This window comes from Bos taurus, chromosome 14 (genome assembly GCF_002263795.3).
Source record: "Bos taurus isolate L1 Dominette 01449 registration number 42190680 breed Hereford chromosome 14, ARS-UCD2.0, whole genome shotgun sequence".
Classification (NCBI taxonomy): Eukaryota; Metazoa; Chordata; class Mammalia; order Artiodactyla; family Bovidae; genus Bos; species Bos taurus.
Genome location: NC_037341.1, coordinates 10,487,045 through 10,512,956, shown reverse-complemented (window position 1 = coordinate 10,512,956; position 25,912 = coordinate 10,487,045). Strand labels below are relative to the sequence as shown.

The window sequence follows — 25,912 nt, the reverse complement described above, 5'->3', positions numbered from 1 at the left end:
GGCCACTCCACATGCTGCCAAGGGGGCGTGACATGCAGACACTGCCTGCAATGCATGCAAAATGTCTGGCACAACACAGACTCTTAATATTAAAATGTAACCCCGTTTATTTTCTTAGAATTCTTTACACATGAAAAGCTCAGCAGTAATGGTGGAAAAAAATCTAATGATAGCATTTCAGATCCTGAAATAGGTCTTCTGAGGCTCGAGGAGTGGAGGGGAGACTCCCAAGTGTCCTTCGGATTATACCACTCTTTCCTTTGGTAAGTTTCAGAGTGGTTCCCCTGCTTCATCCTCCTATAAAACTGCAGGATAATGTACCCCGTTATACCCTGCTCTAACCTAGGCAGCCTGAAATAGTTATTAAAATGACAGATGGCATTGTGTTTAACAGACGTTATCTAAAATTACTGGGGCTTGCCCAGGTGGTGCAGTGGTAAAGAACCTGCCTGCCAATGCAGGTGACACAAGAGACCCAGGTTCAATCCCTGGGGCGGGAAGATCCCCTGGAGGAGGAAATGGCAACCCACTCCAGTATTCTTGCCTGGAGAATTTCATGGACAGAGGAGCCTGGAGTTATTGCTTTAGAGGAGTCTAAAGTTATTGCTTGAGACAACTCTCTTAAGATGAGTCTTGGTCTCACCCAATTAATGAGGAAACAGGCTGAGAGAGGTTAAGCCACCTGCCCAAGGTCAAATGGTAAGTAAAGGGGTCGGTCAGCATATTAATGAAGGTTCTCACTGACTCCAAAGGCTGTTCCCTTGTGCTCTGCCACGCTGTCAGACTGAGATTTTAAAGTGCTTATCAGACCACATCAACCTCTTCCCAGTAGCTGGCTTCACGTGCCCCCTCCCAGTGCAGGTCTGGCCCCCACACATGTCCTAGGCTCCCCCACCAGGTCCCACAAGCCTTCGACCACTCCAGGCCTCCTCCGTTTCTTGACCCATCACGTTCTCTCCTCCGGGCACCTGCTGGGCCTTCTGTCGGGACCACTCTTCCCTCTGGCTGCTGGCGAAGCAGGCTTCCAATGTCCAGGCCACTTCCTCAGGGAGGTCCTGACCAGTCTAGTTCTAGACTGATCGCTTCTCCCTAATCTCCCATTACTCTCAACCAGCAGAACAGGTTCTCTTTCAGGAGAGTCTGCATTTTAGAGTCGGTTGTTTGTGTTTTTTCACTTTCTGGAGCAAAGCTTCTTGAGGACAAGGGGCTCTGACTGTTTTGTCGACCACTGTGTTACATCAAGTCCTCAGCACAGACACAATATATATACGCCGAGTAAAATGCTTGTTGACTGAGTAAACGGATGAAAAAATGAGTTTGAACCCAGGCTCCCTGCATTGGGAGCATGGAGTCTTAGCCACTGGGCCACCAGGGAAGTCCCTGGGCAGCTCTGCTTTAGGGAGCTGTAGGCTTCTTATGAAACAAAGGTTCTTAGGCTACCATATTTTACAAAACAGGAAAACATTTTCAAAGTATATAAATAAATGAAGAATGGAGTTATAAAACAGCACTACAGTATGACAGAAATGGTATGGACCTAACAGAAGCAGAAGATATTAAGAAGAGGTGGCAAGAATACACAGAAGAACTGTACAAAAAAGATCTTCACGACCCAGATAATCACGATGGTGTGATCACTGACCTAGAGCCAGACATCCTGGAATATGAAGTCAAGTGGGCCTTAGAAAGCATCACTATGAACAAAGCTAGTGGAGGTGATGGAATTCCAGTTGAGCTATTTCAAATCCTGAAAGACGATGCTGTGAAAGTGCTGCACTCGGTATGCCAGCAAATTTGGAAAACTCAGCAGTGGCCACAGGACTGGAAAAGGTCAGTTTTCATTCCAATCCCAAAGAAAGGCAATGCCAAAGAATGCTCAAACTACTGCACAATTGCACTCATCTCACACGCTAGTCAAGTAATGCTCAAAATTCTCCAAGCCAGGCTTCAGCAATATGTGAACCATGAACTTCCTGATGTTCAAGCTGGTTTTAGAAAAGGCAGAGGAACCAGAGATCAAATTGCCAACATCTGCTGGATCATGGAAAAAGCAAGAGAGTTCCAGGAAAACATCTATTTTTGCTTTATTGACTATGCCAAAGCCTTTGACTGTGTGGATCACAACAAACTGTGGAAAATTCTGAAAGAGATGGGAATACCAGACCACCTGATCTGCCTCTTGAGAAATCTGTATGCAGGTCAGGAAGCGACAGTTAGAACTGGACATGGAACAACAGACTGGTTCCAAATAGGAAAAGGAGTACGTCAAGGCTGTATATTGTCACCCTGCTTATTTAACTTATATGCAGAGTACATCATGAGAGACGCTGGACTGGAAGAAACTCAAGCTGGAATCAAGATTGCTGGGAGAAATCTCAATAACCTCAGATATGCAGATGACACCACCCTTATGGCAGAAAGTGAAGAGGAACTCAAAAGCCTCTTGATGAAAGTGAAAGTGGAGAGTGAAAAAGTTGGCTTAAAGCTCAACATTCAGAAAACGAAGATCATGGCATCCGGTCCCATCACTTCATGGGAAATAGATGGGGAAAGAGCAGAAACAGTGTCAGACTTTATTTTTCTGGGCTCCAAAATCACTGCAGATGGTGACTGTAGCCATGAAATTAAAAGATGCTTACTCCTTGGAAGGAAAGTTATGACCAACCTAGATAGCATATTGAAAAGCAGAGACATTACTTTGCCAACAAAGGTTCGTCTAGTCAAGGCTATGGTTTTTCCTGTGGTCATGTATGGATGTGAGAGTTGGACTGTGAGGAAGGCTGAGCGCCAAAGAATTGATGCTTTTGAACTGTGGTGTTGGAGAAGACTCTTGAGAGTCCCTTGGATTGCAAGGAGATCCAACCAGTCCATTCTGAAGGAGATCAGCCCTGGGATTTCTTTGGAAGGAATGATGCTAAAGCTGAAATTCCAGTACTTTGGCCACCTCATGTGAAGAGTTGACTCATTGGAAAAGACTCTGATGCTGGGAGGGATTGGGGGCAGGAGGAGAAGGGGACGATAGAGGATGAGATGGCTGGATGGCATCACTGATTTGATGGACGTGAGTCTCAGTGAACTCCGGGAGATGGTGATGGACAGGGAGGTCTGGCGACCTGCGATTCATGGCGTCTCAAAGAGTCAGACACGACCGAGGACTGATCTGATCTGACAGTATGAGCCCAGTATTGTTTAAGTATTGTATGATATGTAAAAGGCAAAAGAAGAAGGGGACGGCAGAGGATGAGATGATTAGATAGCCGCTGACTCAACCGACATGAATCTGAGCAAATTCCAGTAGCGAAGGACAGGGGAGCCTGGAATGCTGCAATTCATGAGGCTGCAAAGAGGTGGACACGACTCTAGCAAATGAACAACAACAATTGTATGATAAGAACTAGTCACAGGAAAACAAGACGTATGTACAGACAGAAAAAAATGTCAGAAGCTAGCTTGCTAGCTAGTTCCCAACCCCTTAACGGTAGACTGTAAAGTAATTGGTCATTTTTATTTTACTCTTTTTCCCCTGCATTTTCCAGGTCATCAGCAATGAACTGGCTATTACTTTTACATAGGCTGTTATTAAAAAGAAATTTGACACAGAACCACAAGAGGGTGATATAATCACCCAGAAGCGTATTTCTCATTTACCTTACTTATTATTATAAGATAGAAAGCAGGTGGTATGTATAAAAGTAAAATAATTAATAAGACAGTGGATTTGGATGAAAAATGTTGCATCTTCTCTATAACACTAGGGAGGGCTTCCCTGATGGGTCACTGGTAAAGATCTGCCTACAATGGGTCGCAAAGATCCCCTGGAGAAGGAAATGGCAACCCACTCCAGTATTCTTGCCTGGGAAATCCCACAGGTTACAGTCCACGGGGTTGCAAAGAGCTGAACACGACTCAGCGACTAAACAGTGACAACAACATAACACTAGGGAACCCGGGCTCTCTGCCCAGGACAGCAATTCTTCCTAGTGGTTCCCAACGTGCAGTCCTCGGACCAACAGTGTCAGACCAAGTGGGAACCTGTTAGAAACAAAATCTCCAATCTTATTAATCAGACTCGGGGGCAAGAGGGGACCAACGACCCGCTTTTAAGCAAGCTTTCTTGGGAAGATCAACGCAAGGGCAAGTTTGGGCCCCGCGGCCTTAGCTCTTCAGAGTAGAAGGAAAACCAAAGTTCTGTTAGAGAAGAAAGCCCTACAGCCAGAGAGTGGGAACCACTCGCCTAAGGCTTGAGGCATAATTCCTATGAAGAAAGAACAGAGGTGAGTGAGAGGTGAGGAGAACCAAATTCCCACTTTAAGCTAAAGGGACTGGGAACGAGCAAGTCTGAATTTAAGCAGAAAGTACAGTTTTACTGAAATTTTTGCAGAGAAAACTGGGTATGTGTAGGAGTGTCAGGGAATAAGAGAACACCTTAACGTAAAATAATGCAATTATATTTTGTCTAATTCAATTTAAGTAAATGACGGGTTAGATTTAACATCATTTCCTACATCAACAGTGAAACTGAAAGCACGATTTTCCTTTGTACGTGTGGCACCTTTCCTTTGCATTATGTGATTTCATCTGAGGATAATAACAAGAAAAGGGAGGGGAGGGCAGCTAAGATTTGTAAGATCGAGATACATGAGAAAGCAAAAGAAAAAAGCCTGTATAGGTACGCCTTGGTTTCAAAGAGTCAGGCCGACCCTAAGGGCTTCTTTATTGTGCTTGAGATGATTAATCAGTTAGTTCGTGGTCAACCTTCAGACCTTTAATTTCATTTCCATGCATGCCACCTATAACCTGCTACGTTTAAACTAGAACAAAACCATAATGAAACTGACATCGAATCACATTTTCCTTGCCTTCCTTGAACATCTTTATCACACATTACGGGACATGTTTTACAACAAACTTTTACTTAGGAAGAACCTTGTCAAGGCAATTTAAGACATGGCTCACCATGTACTGGGAGGACAAGGTGATGCCACTCAGCAGACAGGTTCTGTCTTCATTTCCCTGGTCAGAAAACAGGCATCTGCTGCTCTCTTTGCCTAGACCACCGTGCTCTCTCGGCTTGGTCCACATCTCACTTCTCTTGATCTTCAATGAGTATTTTAGAATTCAAAGAATTTCTCTAACTCAAGGGTCCCCCAAACCCTGGGCCATGGACTGGCACCAGGCCGCACAGCAAGAGGAAAGCCACAGGCTAGCAGGTGAAGCTTCGTCTGTGTTTACAGCTGCTCCCCACTGCTCACAGTACCACCTGAGCTCCGCCTTCTCTCAGGTCAGCCCGGCTGACGTATTTTGAGGCCACCCCTGAAGAAAAAGAACCTTCCTACACATGCCTGTGATGTTAAGTGCTGCTAAGAAACCAAATAAAAGTTTTCTCTACTTGTGGGAAGCAAAGAACAGGAAGTTTTAAAAATCTGGTCCTAAACCCATATCCACCTTTCCCTATAGAATGAAGCAGTGCTTTAGTATAAACTACTAAAAGATCCTGTATAAGCAATCTCTTAAACAGAAGGTGACAGTCAAGCTTAGCACAGAGGCTGGAACAGAGCGGACACTTAGTAAACGCTGGCTGAGTGGAGGCCATGCTTTTAGAAAGAGTCTTTTATTTTCTTTCTTTTTAAAGATACTAAAGTATTGGTATTTTCTAAATCTCTCGAAATATCAGGTGTATCAACTGATGCTTAGTGTTGTGTGATGTTTCTATTTAAAGAAAAGCACATCTACAAGCCTGAGAGTAGTTTCACAAAATATTTATTAATTATTTGTGGCTCAGGTCAAGGGTCTCTCTTCTGGGAAGGCTTTCTGGGTCTCCGTGCTTTCTGGATGAATGGGTGAGGGAGGGAGTGAGTGAATAAAGGAATCTGCCTCTGGTGACCTAGCTTAGGAAACAGCAGAGCAGAGATCTGAACTCAGTTGTAACTGACTTCAAAGTCGTGCTACGCCTGCCAGCTCTCTGAACTTCCAGCTTCTCAACCCAGCTGGGCAATAAGTCAATAAAAGGGCCATTCACTCTGAGTGGAAGACAGAGTCAGCTACTAGTTCCAGACGAAATCAGGAGGCTTGCTTCTTCCTGTTTAAACCTCAAGGTACCACAGGCAGGGGAATCCTCTAAGATAAACAGACAACGCATAAACAAAAGAGGCTTAAAATACTTGAAAACCATTCACTGAAATGGAAGAAAGAAAGAAATTCTCGAAGAGTAGATGTGAAATGGAAAAGAAAACGAAAACCAAGAAACAGGACAGATGAAATGGACCCACTGATCCAGCAGGGGGCCTGGGGACCTGCCTGATCCTAACATCTCAGGCAGCATTTCTCAGGGCGGGTCCATGCTGCTGCTGCTGCTGCTAAGTTGCTTTAGTCATGTCCGACTCTGTGCGACCCCAGAGATGGCAGCCCACCAGGCTCCCCCGTCCATGGGATTCTCCAGGCAAAAACACTGGAGTGGGTTGCCATTGCCTTCTTTGGGGCGGGTCCATGGGAAGAAGCTAATGCTTCTACAGGACAAGAAAGTCAGTGGTCAAGTAAGTTAGGAAAGCACTGGACCGGTCTCTTTCATTGCACGATGTCTCTAACCTTTGATGTATACATGTGCCCAGTAAATCTGAAAGGGTATTAATTATGTGGTGCTTCTCAATCCAGAACTCAAGGCATAGGATTCGTGTTTCAAGGAAAACTTAGGGAAAGGTGTTTCACATTCTGATATGCCCATTTCCAGGTAAGACAGAAGCAGAAGCACCGGGCCCAGCCTGGCCACTGAGCACAAGGGCTTACGGGGTGTACACACCTCAAAGCACCCACTTGGCAGGTACCATGGAGCCTAAGTCCCAGCCATGCTCCCCTCACCCATCCATCAGGGAGAAGACTGGTGGGGCTGTGCAGCACCTCTGCCCACAGGTCTGGGCTGGATGGGGTGGTCTCATCCGAGGGCCACAGAAAGTGGAGGTGAGGGGTGAATGGAGGCACCATTCAGCAGGAGTCCATACCAGTTCAAGACAGAATATTTAATGTGAAGCAAGAAGAATGCAGATAGGAGGCCAAGCCTGGGATGGCAATGGGAATCCAGGGAGAAGGCAGAGAGGCAAAGAAGCAGGTGCAAGGCAGAGACTGGCAGAATTTTCTGAGCCAAGGAAAGTTATCTGCATTTGCTTTTCACCAAGCAGCTACAGACTGGGGCTAGAGAAGGCGGTCTGGAGGCTTCTGGGACTAACATCATGCAGCCAGAGGGCTGTTGATTATCTCAAAGACAGTGTTTGCCTTACTCTTGCAACATCCGTGCCACTATTTCATTTGCTATTCTTTAAATCCATACTTTTTACTTAAATAGAAGTGCAAATGTTAGTCGCTCAGTTGTGTCCAACCCTTTGCAACCCCATGGAGGTCAGGCTCGTCTGTTCATGGGATTCTCCAGGCAAGAATACTGGAGTGGGTTGCATTCCCTTTTCCAGAGGTTCTTTCCTGACCCAGGGATCAAACCTGGGGTCTTCTGCATTGCAGGCAGATTCTTTTACTACTGAGCCACCAGGGAAGCCTTTACTTAAATAAGTTAAAAGTAAACTTTAAGTTATGTCCGTATCCTGAGAGGCAGGCAGTCCTGGGAACTGCTTAAAAGCACAGAGTGGGGAGCAGACTGCCTGGGTTTGCATGCGGACTCCACTATCCACTCGGCGCTCTGTGACTCGAGTTTCTCAGCCATTCAGTAAGGATGATTATGGCTGCTACCTAGTGGGGTCCATGTGAGGAGCGAAGTGGGCTCTAGATGAGGCACAACACTCTCACCACATCTGAACAGTACTGCTCACCATATCCTTCGTTTGCTCTTTCTGCTCCCTGATCCCCTGTAAATGGGGCCAGGAGCACAGTTTAAAGCGAAGGACTAATCCATCAGGGAAAGCTGAGACACGGCTCCATGTGAGTCTCCAGGTTCTCTTCTCCTCTGCACAGAGGAGACAGAGCAGCCTCTCTCCGCCCTGGTCTCTGCACTGCTGTTATTGTAGCGCTGAACCCTCGGGAGACATGGGATAGGAGGGGGAAATAACGCCGCTTTGCTGTGTTAAGCGGTGCACATGTGGGAGCTAAGTTTATTACCGCAGCACATCCTTGCCTACCCTAGCTGATACCATGCAAAGTGACTAAAAAACGGTGCCTGGCATGTAGTGCCCACACTATAAAACCCTGGTTGTCACTACTATTTGTACAGACAAAAAGTTAACCATAAAAAAAAATGAAAACTTTGCCTGCCTGAAAGCTTGGAGGATAAGATCAGATTCATCTTTATTTAAAAGAGATGATCAGACGCAAAATGTCAGGGACATCGTAAAGCATGGGGCACAAGCAGAGACTCCCTGCTCCACGCTCAGCCCTCTGCTCTGGCAAATGAACCCCCTCTCAACAAATGCCAATTCCACCCACCTCCATCCTTCTTCTTCTTTTCCCCCTTTTCCTTCCTTCTCTCGTAGACCCCCAGCTCTAAAAACGTGTCTTTTGCGGCATCAGAATGCTGTTCTGTGCATCTCTTTCAAGTTAACACTTGACAGCCACATAACCACAAACACACACATTCTAAATGAAAAGTGTTATTCACTGCACGTAGCATTCACAAGATGGAAACCAACACTGTTTCAAATGCATTCTTTGAAATTCTTATCTAAAACATTTTTAATGTAAATCTTGAAAAAAAAAAAGAAAAACATGTTAAATTGGGCCAGAGGATATCAGGATCTCTATATATTGGATATATTTAAGACAAGGTACACCTGTACTGAATGTATAATTCAAATCCTATACACAGAATGGGAGAAGGCAATGGCACCCCACTCCAGTACTCTTGCCTGAAAATCCCATGAACGGAGGAGCCTGGTAGGCTGCAGTCCATGGGGTCGCTAAGAGTCGGACACGACTGAGCGACTTCCCTTTCACTTTCCTGCATTGGAGAAGGAAATGGCAACCCACTCCAGTGTTCTTGCCTGGAGAATCCCAGGGATGGGGAAGCCTGGTGGGCTGCCGTCTATGGGGTCGCACAGAGTTGGACATGATTGAAGTGACTTAGCAGCAGCAGCATACACAGAATGATGGTTTAGTTATACAGCGAAGTACTATGGAGCCTGTGGAAGTGGATTCTGCCATTTTATTTGTCTGGTCATGGAGAGCTAACAAGCTTTAAAAGAAAGTATGCAAAATGTATGCGTAACACAAGGTTTAAAAAGCCGAAACTTACTCGGTTGGCCAGAAAGTTCATTTGAGTTTTTCCCTAACACCTTATCTGAACAAACTTTCTGGCCAACCCAATATCTGGCACAAAACCTGACTGGACCTGAATGCACGTGGCAGTTAGTCTGGACTTGAATGGAGGTGGGAATTCTCATTTATCCTACTTCATGTAACTGTTCCCCTGAGGAGTCACCAGGGGGCGTTACACAACACCGCATATAGCAAATGCACCCTGCCAACTCTCCTGGAATCTGTAGAAGTCTGAATCTGGAAAAACATCTAGCCCCAAGAGTTCTGGATAAGAGCCCATGGAGCTGTATCTCTCTCTCTCACACACACACACAAATGTGTGTATAAATTATCAGTATCTCTGTGTATAAATCTGTGAAACACTTTCAAAGGACAGACTATAATATTAGTATTCCCAGAAGTTAGAATTATGTAATGATTTTATCTTCTTATTTAGAATTTCCTGTACTTCCCTCATTTTTATAGTAAGCACATACACTTTTATAATAGAAAGCAAAAAGAAAACCTCTCCCCTTCCACCCACCCTCCCCCAAATGTCCTGTCATGTCATGAAATGTCCTACAATACTAGTCAGTGGTGAGGCATGTCAGGACGTGAGGGGAAGTCTGGCAGATCAAAAGCTTAAGTCTTCCAATTATGGATTACCATTTTGCAAAATGATTTTTGCAAATGATTTTTTTTTTTTTGGCCACACCACATAGCATGTGGGATCTTAGTTCCACAACCAGGGATCAAACCTGTGGCACTTGCAGTGGAAGGGGGGAGTTCAAACCACTGAACCGCAAGGCAATTCCCCAAATGATGAGGTTTCAAAAATGTATTATCCTGGGACTTCCCTGGCAGTCCAGTGGTTAAGACTCCGTGCTTTCAACGCAGGGGGCATGGGTTGGATCCCTGGTCGGGAACTAAGATTCCGTACGCTGTGTGGCATGGCCGAAAACAAAATAAAATAAAAATTTTAAAACATATAATTCAGAGCACCCAGAGGCTACCAATTACACTGAGGATACCCAGGCTTTCAGTGCTTTTCCACATTTTAAAAAACTTGAGAAATAATCCATTTGCTTTGAGTCTAGATGCAATCTGCACATTTCCAACTATTCTCGTTTGAAGGAGAATAAAAGGAAAATTAAAAATTAAAAAAAATCCTTAACCCAAACCACAATGCCCTGCAGTCAGAGCTTGCAAACAGGAAATGCTATGCAGCTGGAGAAACCTCTGCTTTGCTTCAGTAGCTCTGAAGCAATAGCTGCCCTCTAACTGATAAAAGAGGCTTGGGCTCTTATGCAAGCTCCAGAATTGTCCAGGAGGCACAGACAGTCCTGGCTGGACTGGAATCCTCCTGGGCAACTCCGACAATTTCAAAAGAGCTTCTCCATTTATTTCTATAACTGCTGCTACATCGGGGCTCTTGGGATACGGTTTAAATGGTTTGCCTCTGCCCACTGAGAATCTATTTCAATCCACCAATTACTCCTTTCCTGTCCCATTTTTGTGGTTTGGTAATTAAATGGATGCAGGGCTCTGTTGACTCCTTCGCTTCTTTGTCAGGATCACAGGATGATGGCCTCACGCTGGGTATAAGCACGTTCAGCACGGTTTAGCAAGTGATGACTTTACAGAAAAAAAGAAAAAGGCACACAAAAAGTCTGAACCTAATTCTGGCACTGTATATTTAATCAAATGAAAAATAAAACCGAGGAACAGCTAAAAGCTCAAGAGCACCCAGTTTTTCTTCTTCTTTTTTTCCTTACAAGGAAGCGTTAGTTATTAATACATTAGCTCAAGGGCATTTGAAGTAGAAGGAATCGAATATGTAAAGACACAGAAGCAAAGAACAGCCAAAGTTCCAGTAACAGCAAAATAATTTGCTGTATCCGGAGCTGACTTAGATTAGGAAAGTTTTGGTTTTTTTCCTTTTTTTGTCACTTCCTCTACATTTTCTTCTTTAAAAAAAGTTATTTTTAACTTGAGGATGCTTGCTTTACAATGTTGTGTTGGCTTCTGCCATACATCAACATGAATCAACCATAAGTACGCCTTTCTGGAAGGCACCGGAAGGATGAGTTCAGAGAGACTGAACTCTTTGAATATTTCCAATAATTTCTAAAAACTGGTACTATCTACAGAGCAGGCTATGAACCAAACCTACAAAAGACACTTGGCAGGAAAGCTCACGCACTTAAAACCTCACCGCAAAGGTATTAAAAACGTCAACAAAACAGATTATGTCCATGGTTCTCTGGCCTCTGACCACCAGGAGGCAGCACTCCCGAGACACAGTCAACAGTGATGAAGGGATTCACTTCCGGGAGGACGCAGCTAATCCCTTCACCTTGTGAGAGCAGGGACCATCTAGAGGTCTTTGACTAGAGGAAAAGCTCGGAAGACACAGAAACTGGTTTAGACAATTTATAAGAGTCAGAAGGAAGTAGGAAGTGGTCTATAGGAACAGCAGAGAGGCTAGAGTTTGGTTTTTGGTCTGTGCATTTGTTTTATTCTGAAATTAAAGTTATACAATGAGAACTTTAATTATGTTTAAAATATGTTATCGAAGATTCTCTCCAAGAATAGCTGTATTATTAAAGACTTTCCCCAACTTTCTCTCCCTGACTAACATCTGTTCATGTACATTTTAATTAATCTTACTAAATTGAAGAAAAATTATAGACTCACAAGAAGTTGCAAAAAGGCCATTTTCCTTTAAGAAAGTCCATGATGAAACAGTAGAAATGCTTGATTTTTTATTACACACCAACAAACTTTGAGTATATCTTTTTAACATTCTGTTTGATGAAACAGGAAGCATAGGATGTAAAGCACTGCCAAGGTGCACCAAAATACGATGGCGATCTTGAGAAATGCAGTTTTTCACGTTGCTAGTTGAACTAGCTGGTTTTGTCAGGTTTCCAGTGGAATACCACTTTTTTCCCATAAAAGAGTGACCGATGAACTGAGGTACTGAAACCTGGGTATTTGGCAAACATTTTTTAAAATGAATTACCCATCACTACCAGGTAAATAAGCGGCAGCATTTGTTGCTAATGCTAAAACTGGAACTTGCAGAGAAAAGTTAGAATTTTGGAAAAACTCTGCCACCACGGACTTGACAGTTTCCAGATCCTTAAAGTTATATGGTTTCAAATTCATACTGCTACTAACCTTCTTAAGGAATCATAATCTTGTTTTGCTGCTGCTGCTGCTGCTAAGTCACTTCAGTGGTGTCCGACTCTGGGTGACCCCATAGACGGCAGCTCACCAGGCTCCCCCGTCCCTGGGATTCTCCAGGCAAGAACATTGGAGTGGGTTGCCATGTCCTTCTCCAATGCATGAAAGCGAAAAGTGAAGTCGCTCAGTCGTGTCTGACTCTTAGCGACTCCGTGGACTGCAGCCCACCAGGCTCCTCCGTGCATGGGATTTTCCAGGCAAGAGTGCTGGGGGTACCATTGCCTTCTCCTTGTTTTGACATAGTATCAAGGAAAAATATTGGTAATTACTTTCAAAGGGTCTTAAAATACTTTTCTCTGTAATTTTGTCTACTCCAACTAAAAAACATATCACAACAAAAGGAATTTATACATTTTTTAAAAATGCCTCAGTTTTAAATTCTAAGATAGTAAACAGGGATAGGAATATTCCACATAAACACAAACTCTTGGGTGGCCTCAATCATTTTTAACATTAGGACTCTAACACCCAAAAGTTTTAGAACTGCTAGCTAAGACTCTTCCAATATAATACATATATAATCCACTAATAAGGGAAGGCCTTCCCTGGTGGCTCAGATGATAAAGAATCGCCTGCAATGCGGGAGACCTGGGTTCAATCCCTGGGTTGGGAAGATCCCCTGGAGAAGGAAAAGGCTACTCACTCCAGTATTTTTGCCTGGAGAATCCCATGGACAGAGGAGCCTGGGGGGCTACTGTCCATGGGGTCGCACAGAGTTGGACACGACTGAGCGACTAAGCACAAGCACAATGAGGGAAACCAGAGGGAGAAGGCAGAGAAGAAGTATCGACACTTGGCAAGCTGAAGAGAAACAGGAGCTGGATGGCTGCTGGCACAGGGCCCCGCCATGGCGTCAGATGGGCCGTTCGCATGCAGTCTACTGTGCTCGTGCTCAGTCAGTCGCGTCCTAGTCTCTGCAACCCCACGGGCTGCAGCCCACCGGGCTCCTCTGTCCGGGGGGTTCTCCAGGCAAGAACACTGCCGTTTCCTCCTCCAGGCCCGCAGTCTATAGAGGCAGCGCTACAACTGTGATAAGTCACGGAGGCAGCACTGTTGGATCACGGGCACGGGATCCTCAGTCAGGGAACTTAAGCTTAAACCCTAATTCCACTACTTTCCTGGCATATTATTTTCTGAAGATTTGATGCACTTATCTGTAAAGTGGGATATGAGCACTCACACTTGCCATTACACTGGGAGCTCCCATGAAGATCAAGTGGTGGTGTAGTCAGTCATGTCTGACTCTTGCAACCCTAAGGACCATAGCCCGCCAGGCTCCTCTGTCCATGGGATTCTCCAGGCAAGAATACTGGAGTGGGTAGCCATTTCCTTCTCCAGGGGGTCTACCCAGCCTGGGAATAGAACCCGGGTCTCCTGCATTGCAGGCAGATTCTTTACCAACTGAGCTACAAGGGAAACTCAAGAGAGAAGATGTAAACAATAATAATAAAAGCTTGTATGTGTTAAGTGAATTCCATCTGTCAGGTACTGTGCTTGGTAATTTGCCTCCAGGATCTTAATGAAGTCTCATTTCTATCAATAAACAATTAGATACCATCATTTCTTTTTACAGATAAGGAAACTAGCATTAGAGAAAAGTTAAATGATTTGCCTTAGGCTAGAAAGCTGGGCTCTGGGACTCCAGGTCTGATTGTGACCAAAACCTACGTTCTTCCCACTGCTTAACTGCACAGCCTCTCCCATCCTATAATCAGAGGTAAGAGATCTTCTTATAAAAACCCTTTTCAAGAATTCCTTGGCAGTCCAGGGGTTGGGACTCATTGGTGCTTTCACTGCTGTTTGATCTCTGGTTGGCAAACTGAGATCCTGAAAGCCATGTGGTACAGTGAAACACAAAACAAACAAACAAAAAAAGCTCTTACCTGGAGGGCAAGAGCCATAAGAAAAGCAAGTTACTTAAACCTGGCTTGGGGCGTGATCCGTATGCGGTCACAGGACCATCAGCTGCAACTGCCATCTACTCTGCAGTCCTCAGACTTCTGCTAGTCTGGCTAATAAAAGCCAGCCTCAGCTCATGTGATGCTGACACCAACATCTGTGCAGCTCCTGAGATTTTCACAATAACATTTCACTTGATCACCCTACCTCCACAATCGCTGCAAGTATGGAGAAACAAAAATTTAAATGGTGACTCAGAGAGTCACCAGCCCTTAGTGAGCTGATGTTTTTCAGAACCAACCCTACACAGAAACTCCCAAACACAATATGCTTGTCATACATGCTGCTTAAAAGGCATTAGCACAACCAATGGAAATTCTGTCTAGATCTAGTGTTTGTTAAAAGCAGAATGCTAGACCTGGCCCTAAAATCTACCCTTTTTCCCCCCATAAAAGTAACTATTTAAATATAAATTATGGAAATACTCATTAAAAGCAATCTCTTAATTAGAAAATAACATTTCCCAGGGCTGACCATAGACCTCAGCACAACAGACATTTGGGTATTTGCTGGCTGAACTGAGGATAAATTTAGGAAGTCTAAAAAATGCCAAAGTATTTTCTTTCATCTCACTTTCTACTTTTATTGCTTAAGTTTTCCCGCCTTCACTAACTAGCCTAAGTGAGTAGGATTTTCAGCAATCTCCTGAGAAAAACTGGTTCCAGGGTGCTCCCTCCAAACTCATGAGGGGACTGAAGGTGCTGCAACCAACCCCTCCCTCCCCGAGGGGCTTGGCTTCCCCTGCTCCCCCTGCTCTGGGGCGTGGCCCCATCCATCTTCCCTTTCCTTTAAGACAGAAAAAGGAAAGCAGAAGCTGCTGGCTCTTGTCAGGCTGTACAAACTCCCGGGACTGACTTTATTCAACCAGAACAGTGTTTCCCTAGTAACCGGCTATGGCACACACTGATCCTTCTATCTGCTCCCTCAGTGGAAATGCCACCACCTTCTCCATCTTTTTTTTATTTGGCAGCATGGCAAGGTGTGAAGGATCTCAGTTCCCCAACCAGGCACTGAACCAGGCCATGGCACAGAAAGCCCAGAATCTTAATCACTAAGCTACCAGGGGGGCTTCCCTTGTGGCTCAGCTGGTAAAGAATCTGCCTGCAATGTGGGAGACCTGGGTTCAATCCCAGGGTTGGAAAGATCCCCTGGAGAAGGGAAAGGCTACCCACTCCAGTATTCTGGCCTGAAGAATTCCATGGACTATATAGTCCATGGGGTCACAAAGAGTCAGACACGACTGAGCAACTTTCACTTTTCCTTCAAGCTACCAAGGAGCTAGCTCCCTGCCGCCACCACCTTTTTTGGGGAAATGACTTTGTTTTGTTTTAAACGAACTGAATGAAACCTTCCAGAAATTTCTTTTGATTTGTTTCTTAGACTTCTGGAAGGAGGAGGCCTGCAGCGTGGGGTATGTTTAGGGAAAGATGATGCCCAGAGCAGGAGGTGCCAGGTGGTGGGGAAAGGCTGGGAAGGACGATGAATGCAGGGCCAGCGTGCAGGGTTCATGTCTGCTACAGGCACTGACATAATGCGCCTCAGTTTCCTCACTGGATTCAAGGTATAACCACCACCACTATGTCGTACACTGTTATGTGCGAAATCCACATGAAGCACACTGCTAGGCGCCTCAGAGTGCTCAAAAAGTATCAGTGGCGGGACTTCTCCCATGGTGTAGTTGTTCAGAAACTGCCTGCCAATGCAGGGGTCATGGGTTTGATCCCTGGTTTGGGAAGATCCCACTCGCTGCAGGGCAGCTAAGCCTGCATGCCACAGCTACTGAGCCAGCAAGTCGCGATTACTGAAGCCCATAAGCAGCAATGAAGACCAACTGCGGCCAATACAGAAAATGCACAGATCTTAAACATACATACATATATATACATGTATATCAGTTTTCTCTGCACAGAGGTAAGCAAACGAAGACAATGACTGAATGGCAACTGATGGCATTAAATCCGCACAGGAATCTCTTCGCTGAAGGAACCTACAGGACAGGGAAGTGTGGAGATGAACCGGCCCAGGAAACGTGGACGTGATGGCTACTGACTTAAACTAAACATATTTCGTCTCCTGGAAACGAAAGGTTAGCAAGATATTCCTGGGGAAACGCCCATCTCAGGGAAAACAGAACTTCCTCCCGAGCCTGGAGCCTTTTACCAGCTATGACCAAAGGGAAATGTCAGAGTCTCGTTTCACTTCCTTTCTTCCCACCACAGCACCTCTGGGCACCACCACCTACAAAATGGCAGGCAAGGAAGAAGAAATGGGAGGCCCTATTTGAATGAGAGATTTAAATGATATATAAGAATTACAGAAATATCATGGGTTTGTCAAATAAACTCTGAAGTTTAGGAACACAAAGGCCTTATAGTCAAAATTATCCTTTCTCCAGTTTCTGAAGACGTATTTCTAGTTTCAACCTTTATTTTCTTTATGATTAGTTGTCACTGTGTAAGACTAATTCAGTGGCATGAAACTATCAATTAAAATTAAGTTGTCAGGATGACAGACACATACATATATTCATCTAGTGGGACAGGAAAAAGAAGAATTTGATTGGTCAAATTATCCAGTTAATTTACTATAGAAAGGTTGTCTTTATTTTACAGTAAAGTGTAATCATCTGTAAGGTAGCCATTTGTACCAAGTTGATTTGTGACAAGAGTCTCATGTAAGACCACAGAGGTCTGTTTGATATGAGTAACTCAGGATCAAGGCATTTTAAGCTTGAGTTCTGGGTCTTTAAAGGAGGCAAAGACGCAATGCTGAGAGCCTGGGAAGATGAAGAGGAGGAAACAGCTCCTCTGTTTCAGGAAGGAGCCAACAAAATTATGATATAGTTTTCCTTTGTCATCTTTCAACCTCCCACTGTCCCACCTCCTGGGACTTAGGAATAGAGGCTTGATTACATTAACTCATACACAGCTGAGGTGGTCATGCTAGACAGAATGAACCTTTCTCGGTATGAACGCAGTGTGAGCGTGAAGGAGGGTGGTGTGCACAGTTTGGGGCCAGCCAGACAGCACTGCCTGGGGGCCTCCCACCCTCACGCTCTGGGCTTCCCTGACGGCTCAGTAAAGAGTCTGCCTGCAACATAGGAGACACAGGTTTGATACCTGGGGTCCAGAAGATCCGATGGAAAAGGAAATGGCAACCTATTCCAGTGTTCTTGCCTGGGGAAATCCCATGGACAGAGGAGCCTGGCCGGCTATAGTCAGTCCATGGGGTTGCAAGAGTGGGACATGACTTGGTGACTAAACAACAAACCTCATACTCATGTCTGTTCCCAGGTCAGCAGCTCCAGTATCTTAGATTTTTAGGGGTTCTTCTTGTCATCATCTACTTCTGAAACCACAGATTCCCTAAACCTTAAAATCTTTTTTCTTGGGAGGATGTTAAAAGGATATGGGGAGTTGGGAGAAGTTAATTATTTGTAAATCAAGGGCTGAAATGCGTGATGGTCTTCACACAAGTGAAGGGTGACATGTATGTTTGACACAGAAATAATCACCATTCTTTCAACAAATTAAAAGGCCAAAGTCACTAACGCTTGTCTAAACAAACACAAAAGCAAACAACAGGGGAATGGGGAAGAGAGTTGAGGTTAACCAGTTTCTCTACGTTCTGTAAGTGGGGCCAGTGGTACAAATTCTAGGCGTTTCCCAAAGGCATTTTCCTTAAATGTGACTCCATATCAAGGACTAAAAAAGCTTTTTATTTTTAGTTTTCTTTTTTCGACCCCAGGATCAAGGGTTGGGGAGAGGATTATCACTTTGTTCACTTTATGATCTTACTTTGATCGGGCTGCAATTTTTACACGTTACTTGTGAAATGGCTTACCAGATTTTTCAGCAGTGTGGACAGTTCCTTTGTAAGCGTAGAAAACTTGACAAAAGCGGTGCCAAGATCTGGGTTGTCTCGACTTAAAAAATTACTCCCAAACTTATCAAGAACTTGTGCATAGTTTTCTTCATTTTGTACATGGTCTGAAAAGAAGAAGAAAGAGGAGTCTGAGCTGTTATGTGCCACAATGACAAGTTACTCTGAACACCGGCTGATCACCAGACACTCTCAAAAAGAAAGCAAAGAAACTGGATCCATTCTTTACTGAACATATCTAGAAGGTAGCTGGCAGAGCACTGAGTGTTCTCATTCTATCAAAGGCAGTTTTCCCTCTTTTGTATCAGAGCATTGAGTTCATTTATACCCCCAATTAATCCAGAGATGCACCATAGGTTAAGGGGTCAAATTACCACCCCATTTTCAAGCAATTAAGAAACTATGATCGTCAGGAAACAAGTCAGACCTGATTTTTCTTTCTCATGCCCCAGATGCAGTCCCCTGGCCTCTACCTTTAAAAATATAACAAAAATCTGACAACATCTCACCGCTCCCATGACTATAAACCTTATCCAACACCATCCATCATCTCTTGCCTCCATCACTACAACCCTTCCTGCAAAAGCTCCTTGTTGCAGCCTCTGGTCTGTTCCCAGCATGGCACCCAGTGTGATCCTGGGGAGTTGTGCATCTGATCCCGTGAGTCTCATGGCAGACACTGTCTCTCCCCATGTTCTGAGTCCTTTCAGGCTTACAGAAAGGGGTACTGCACATCCCCATACCCTGAAGTAACCCGGCACCGACCGGGGACATGTGAGCGCAGGTGGTGCCAGCCTCACGTGGCAGCGTTTCAGTTCCCCGTGCTCAGCTCTGCACATCTCTTTCCTTGTGCTGGAGTGCAGGGAAGCATGAATTTATATGGAGGTCCACAGCAGATGCATGGTATTTATAAAAAGAATAAATGAACACAAAACTATCTATCAAAACCATACCTTCAAAGGCTTAATTCAAATGACAGCTCTTTCTCTTTTAAGCCTCCCCTTCCTTGGCAATGATTTTTCCTTGCCCATAATGCTCTGTACTGCTACTGCAGTGTTTTCCACCACGTCACATCATATTCGTGTAACTACTGCTCTTTCCCTGCCCCCAGACCATGAGAGGCAGGGCTTCCCAGTGGCTCACCTCTGCATTGGCACCCAACACACACCACTCATGTGTCAGGGAGCTCAGCTTACGAAGCTAGGGCTCAGTAGAGGGGTGTTGACTCGGATTCGTCGATTACCCTTTCGGGAATTTAAGAAGCACTCACTCCTTAAGTCTCCTGGGTTGTTCAATAATTGAACACTAAATAATTTAAAAATATTTCACTCTCACACTCTCAATAACTGCCTGGGAGCAACAGTGTGTGTCAGCCTGGAATGGTGGATGCCCCAGAAAGAAGTCAAAATACGACCAAGGTAACAAGCATCACAGCATCCAGTGAAATTAAACGAGGCCCGAGCAGCCTTCTAATTGTCACCACATTAGAAATGCATGATGCTTAGGGTGGATGTCAGTATTTCAGGATGAGATATTAAAAAAGATAAAATGCAGCTCTAGTTACCTCCTGCAAAGCTGCTCTGAGAAACACAAAAGAAAGGCTACATCAGCTGCAGACAAGATGCACACGCCTGGCCTCCTTCGCAAGCTGGAGCTACCCCAGTACCGTCTGTCTGAGGCCAAGGGCCTCATTTCGCCCCCGAGAAGCCCACTCTGTCTGACGTCCTTTCCTGCTCTGGAGGTCAGCAAAAAAGGGGTTCAGATACCTGTTCAACCGCTTTCAAAGAAAGGGTCTCAGAATTAAAACCTAAGGGACAAGCTTTACATGGCAGGCTTTGTGTCTGCTTGAAATTAGAACAGATTTCAAAGGATACATCGAAATCTTTAGATTATAGGATACCCAGGTATCTACCAACCAGTTAAGACATAAACTATTTCAGGATGCTTCTTCTCTCCCTCACATGCTACCCAGTTCCAACCTCTTCCTCCCCACAGCCATTATCCTGAATTTGGACTTCAGGGAGGGTTTAGGAAGTTGTATGAGAAGCTCTCAGTTTATGAGGGATGACAGATTCACCAAAAAATAAGATGGACTTGGACAAGGCAGAGAGCGAGGTCACAGGAAGTTGGCTGAGAACGTTCTCTGACCCAGATGCTTTTCACAATATTGTATTTAACCCACACCAGAACTCTGGGAAGAATTATGCTTATCAGGTAGGTGAAATAAAAAATGTGATGAGAGGCAGAAGGTAAGACTGGATAAGTTTAGGCAAGATCATGGGTCCTGTATATTTAACCCACAAATGAATGACTTCAGTTGCTCAGTCGTGTATGATTTTTGTGATCCCATGGACTGCAGCATGCCAGGCTTCCCTGTCCATTACCAGCTCCCGGAGCTTGCTCAAACTCATGTCCATTGAGTCGGTAAGGCCATAAATGATTAACCGTATATCTATCTATCTATCTGTATCTATACACAGACACCCACAAGAGTGTTTGTGTATATATAATAACCACATTTATATGTGCATGCGTGCTAAGTTGCTTCAGTGTCCAACTCTTTGTGACTCTATGGACCACAGCCCGCCAGGCTCCTCTGTCCATGGGATTCTCTAGGCAAGAATACTGGAATAGGTTGCCTGCCCTCCTCCAGGGGATATTCCCAGGGGATTGACCCAGGGATCGAACCTGTCTCTCACGTCTTCTGCGTTGGCAGGCAGGTTCTTTACCAGCAGCGCCACCTGGTTTATGTCCCACATTTATAATCTATACACGTGTATATGAAATTTTACACATCTGAAAACAGAACAGCTAATTTAGTGAGCTAAATCTTAGAATACTACTACTAATTCTACTGAGGGTTTAAGTGATAGGAGTTAAATAAAAGGCTCTCAGAACAGTGCCTGGCAGGTGGCACATGCCCCTAAATTATCAGCCACTACTACCTCTATACCCATGATTAATTACAATATCGAGATGTGTTTCATATCAAATAACATAGGAATGTATGTCTCCCATGTTTCAAGTATTTTTTTAATATACTGCATTATAAAGCCAACAGCGACAATTCACCCGAAAGATTATATAACCACACACGTCCCTTTGTACAAAATTAAGGGTTTACCAAGCAGGCTTTCAACAGGCACAGAGGGCAAGGAGGCAGGATCCTGGTGGAGGCAGAAGGGAGGGACAGATTACAGAGTAGAGTAAGCAATTTGAAAGGAATGTAAACTCAGGGGCTTAGGGAAGGAGAGGGAAATGAAGGCCTTGGGCTAGGGGAGCACCGTGTAGGCATGGGTGGGACTTGGGACGCAGAGAATTGGTTCAGGACGTCTCAGAGAGCCGGATGGTCTGTTTTGAGAACTTTACTCAAGTCCCTGACGACTTTTGGAAGCTGGTAAAGTAGGGGTGGGGTGGAGCTTCCCTGGTGGTCCAGTGGCTAAGACTCCCGGGTTCCTGATGCACGGGACTCAGGTTCAATCCCCAGTCGGGGAACTAGATCCCACATGCTACAACTCAGACCCGGCCCAGTCAAACAAATAAATATTAAAAGTAGAGGCTGGGAGAAGCAGGTGAAAACAGAGATAGAATAAAAGGAAAGAAAAAAAAATAAGGTGAGCAAGAAATCTGATCCATCTGTTATGGAGACCCATGTTTTTCTAATATTTATAGGGGATTTCTGCCATTCAGGGTATAGTTGCAGAATATAAACAGCAAGCGCTATGTTACTTCTTTCAGTTCTGACGAAAGAGCAAAATAATACAGTTTTAACAACTGAACCAGAAAGGGACACTTAGTTAGGATTTCAACTGCTGGCATTACTTTGGAGAGACGACGAAGATACACTAATCCCCTGATATGTTCCACACAGCTTGAAATCACCTTTGTATACTTACTCGTTGGCTCAGCAGGTAAAGAACCAGCCTGCCAATGCAGGAGACACAGGAGGCGAGGGTTTGATCCCTGGGTCGGGAAGATCCCCTGGAGGAGGAAATACCAACTCACTCCAGTACTCTTGTCTGAAAAATCCCATGGACAGAGGAGTTGTGAGCTACAGTCCATGGAATGCAAAGGGCTGGACACGACTGAGCACAGTGCACACACACATATTTAAGCACCACCGCAGTATCTAGGCAGTGATTTCTTACTCCAGTTATAACAGTGATAGCTGCCGGTTTGCTGAGCGTCCTGTACGGAGCATTGCTGAGCATGCCGGTCACTGCACTGAGCACTTTACATACATTCCTTCAATCACGCTTATTAACAAGCCTATGAGATAAGTGCTGTTATCATCCTCATTGGGAAGATACTGGAAAAAAAAAAGGCCAAGGCCACACAATGCGTCAGATCAGATCAGATCAGTCGCTCAGTCGTGTCTGACCCTTTGCGACCCCATGGATCGCAGCACGCCAGGCCTCCTTGTCCATCACCAATTCCTGGAGCCCACTGAGACTCACATCCATCGAGTCAGTGATGCCATTCAGCCATCTCATCCTCTGTCGTCCCCTTCTCCTCTTGCCCCCAATCCCTCCCAGCATCAGAGTCTTTTCCAATGAGTCCACTCTTCGCATGAGGTGGCCAAAGTACTGGAGTTTCAGCTTTAGCATCATTACTTCCAAAGAAATCCCAGGGCTGATCTCCTTCAGAATGGACTGGTTGGATCTCCCTGCAGTCCAAGGGACTCTCAAGAGTCTTCTCCAACACCACACAACGCATAAGGGAACTTAAATTAGGGCTTTTTACTCTCAGAGCTGTGAGACACACTCAGGTTCAATTTTCAAGTCTATTACTGACACTTCGTGATGCACTGACCCAGCAACTTCATTTTTTCTAAACCCCATTCCCATGCTATGCAGTGGAAGTGATGACGACGGTACCAACCTCACAGGAGCACTGCAGAGATGGAGTAAGATACTGAGTGGTATACAGCAGACTCGATACATTTCTACCACGACAAGGGCAACAACAGTCATGGGGACAAACAGCAGGCTGCCTGGCCTAGGCTGGGGGCAGGGGCTTCCAACAATATTCGGAAACTGACGTCTGCACTCATGAGTTTACACTCCTAGTGGGACAAACAGCAGGCTGCCTGGCCTAGGCTGGGGGCAGGGGCTTCCAACAATATTCGGAAACTGACGTCTGCACTCATGAGTTTACACTCCTAGTGGCTGGCAGTGACAGGTGCCTTAGGAATACATTAAATACAGTATTCTTTAAAATACCTTGTATTTCTCCAAGGAGGCCTTCCCTAGAATTTTCAGAAGCACAGCAATGATTAAACAGGCCTTTCTCGGCGGGGTGTCTGTCTGACTGTCACCCTGTTAGACTTTACCCACCTGGGAAACCCTCCCTGACTGGCCCACCAAGCCTACCTCTGATTCTGTCACTGTCATTTAATAACGACACAGAGAATATTCTAAAACCTACGGCAGTTGTTTTACAGATAAGAAAAGGGAAACTCAGTGGTGAAGCCAGGTGAGGAGCCAGCTTCGTCGGATTCCAGACCCCATCCTTTTCCACCAACTGGCTCAGGAAGGATGGTCACGGCTCTGGGGATACGAGTCACAAATAATTACGTGGAATCTATTATGTGAAAGACTGGATGATGAATACCAAGAAGAAAGGGGGAAAAAGATGGACCTCCTGGCCCATGACAATAATATAATTATTATAATAACAATAATAATTGTAACAATGAATGATAGCTAATTTTTAAAAAGGTTTATTTATTAGTTTTGGCTGTGCTGGGTCTTCATTGCTGCATGTGAGAAGTCCATCGCAGTGGCTTTCTTGTTGTGGAGCACGGGTTCAGTTGCTCCACAGCATGTAGGACCTTCCCTACATGCAATCGAATCCGTGTCCCTTGCACCGGCAGGTGGATTCTTAACTACTAGACCACCAGGGAAGTCCCCTTGTAGCTAAATTTTTTAATGACTCACTATACCAGGAACTGTGCTAGATATTTTTCCTGAGAATTTAATGCTCACAAGAACATGCTAATATTACCCCCCTTTCATATATGCAGAAGTTGGCTTAGGGAGGTTAAACAAGTCACATCAGGTGACACAGCTAGTAAGTGGTGATGACACGTGCTGACTGCAGAGCCTGAGTTATTTTTGACTGACTGGGCAGCTTACAAGATCTTAGTTCTCCAACTAGGGACCAAACCCAGGGTCATGGCAGTAAGAGCACTGAATGCAAACCACTAGACCCCAGGGAAGTCCCCCTAGCCTTGTTCTTAACTGACAGGCTTGGCTGAGTGTTGGGGAGCCCCTGATGTTGTTGTTCAGTTACTGAGTCGTGTTCGACTCTTTGCAACTGCAGGGACTACAGGGTACCAGGCTTCCCTGTCCTTCACTATCTCCTGGAGTTTGCCCAAGTTCATGTCCATGGTGATGCCATCCAACCATCTCATCTCAGATTGCCTTCAATCCTTCCCAGCATCAGGGTCTTTTCCAATGAGTCGGCAGTTGGAACCCCTAGTTACTTTCTAATTTGAGCCAGATGTCAAGTGATGGAGGGACTGGAAAATCAAGGTCTTAGTGCGACCTATCTACAACCCTGGTCAGGTGACTAAGGCTCTTGGGGGCTTTAATTTCATCTAGAAAACAGGTCTAATGAAACCTACCCAGCCTACTCCTGGGGGCTGCCTACCAAGAGGTAAAAGATGTCATCATTAATGTGAAAGCTCTTTGGGGGAAAACAATGGCAACAGTAACAACAACAGAGGACATTAGACAACCACAGAGGATTATTTCTGTTTAACGAGTATCAGGTCTGGAAGGCACTCATCATAAACCCCTCCTGAAGAGCAGCCCCAACCTGGACCGCCGCAATCTAATGCTCACAGAAGCATCACACCTGGCGGAGGGACACAGTTCTGGGTGGTGCGGTGACCTGGGTGTGAACCTCCCTCTGGTCCTGCCTGGCCGTGTGTGATCCGGGAAAAGGCACCAAAGATTTCTGGGTCTTGACTTCGTATGTGAACTGTGGTGGATGATATCCAGAAAGTACATAGCAACTCTCCATAAAAATATCTTTACTTTTACTACTTCTATTCACCCTGGGATTGAGGGCTGAAGTTCTGATGTGATGGACGTTCAAAGAGAATCCAAATATTATGGCTTTTTTTTTTTTGGAGGGCTCAAAGGTACGTAAGAGGCTCTCCTGGTGGCTCACACAGTAAAGAAGCCACCTGCAATGCAGGAGACCGGGGTTTGATCCCTGAGTCGGGAAGATCCCCTGGAGAAGGGAATGGCAACCCACTCCAGTATTCTTGCCTGGAGAATCCCATGGACAGAGGAGCCTGGCGGGCTACAGTTCGTGGGGTTGCTAAGAGTCGGACACGCCTGAGTGACTGACAACAAAGGTAAGACAACCGAGGACCCAAGCCCAGGTCTTCCACTTTACCAGCTGCAGATCTGGGGCAATCTCTGCACCATCTCTGATGACTCTGCTTAACTGCAGTAATACCTACCTAACAGAGTTATTATGTACAATGGATGAAAAGAGTCTATAATGGGCCTCTCTCTGCCTGGTTTACACTGGCTGTTTATGAAACATGGAGATCTTAGTTCCCCCAACTAGGGATCAA

General features: G+C 45.1%; 1 protein-coding gene across 5 annotated transcripts in view; it reads right to left on the bottom strand.

Moving 5' to 3' along the window:
* The window catches only part of ASAP1 (ArfGAP with SH3 domain, ankyrin repeat and PH domain 1), a 339,905-nt gene that overhangs the window by 91,356 nt on the left and 222,637 nt on the right, over window positions 1-25,912 (bottom strand). For all 5 annotated transcript variants that reach the window (XM_015474408.3, XM_025001432.2, NM_175821.3 and 2 more), the window contains 1 exon segment: window positions 18,280-18,425. In XM_015474408.3, coding sequence (XP_015329894.1) covers window positions 18,280-18,425 — 146 coding nt within the window.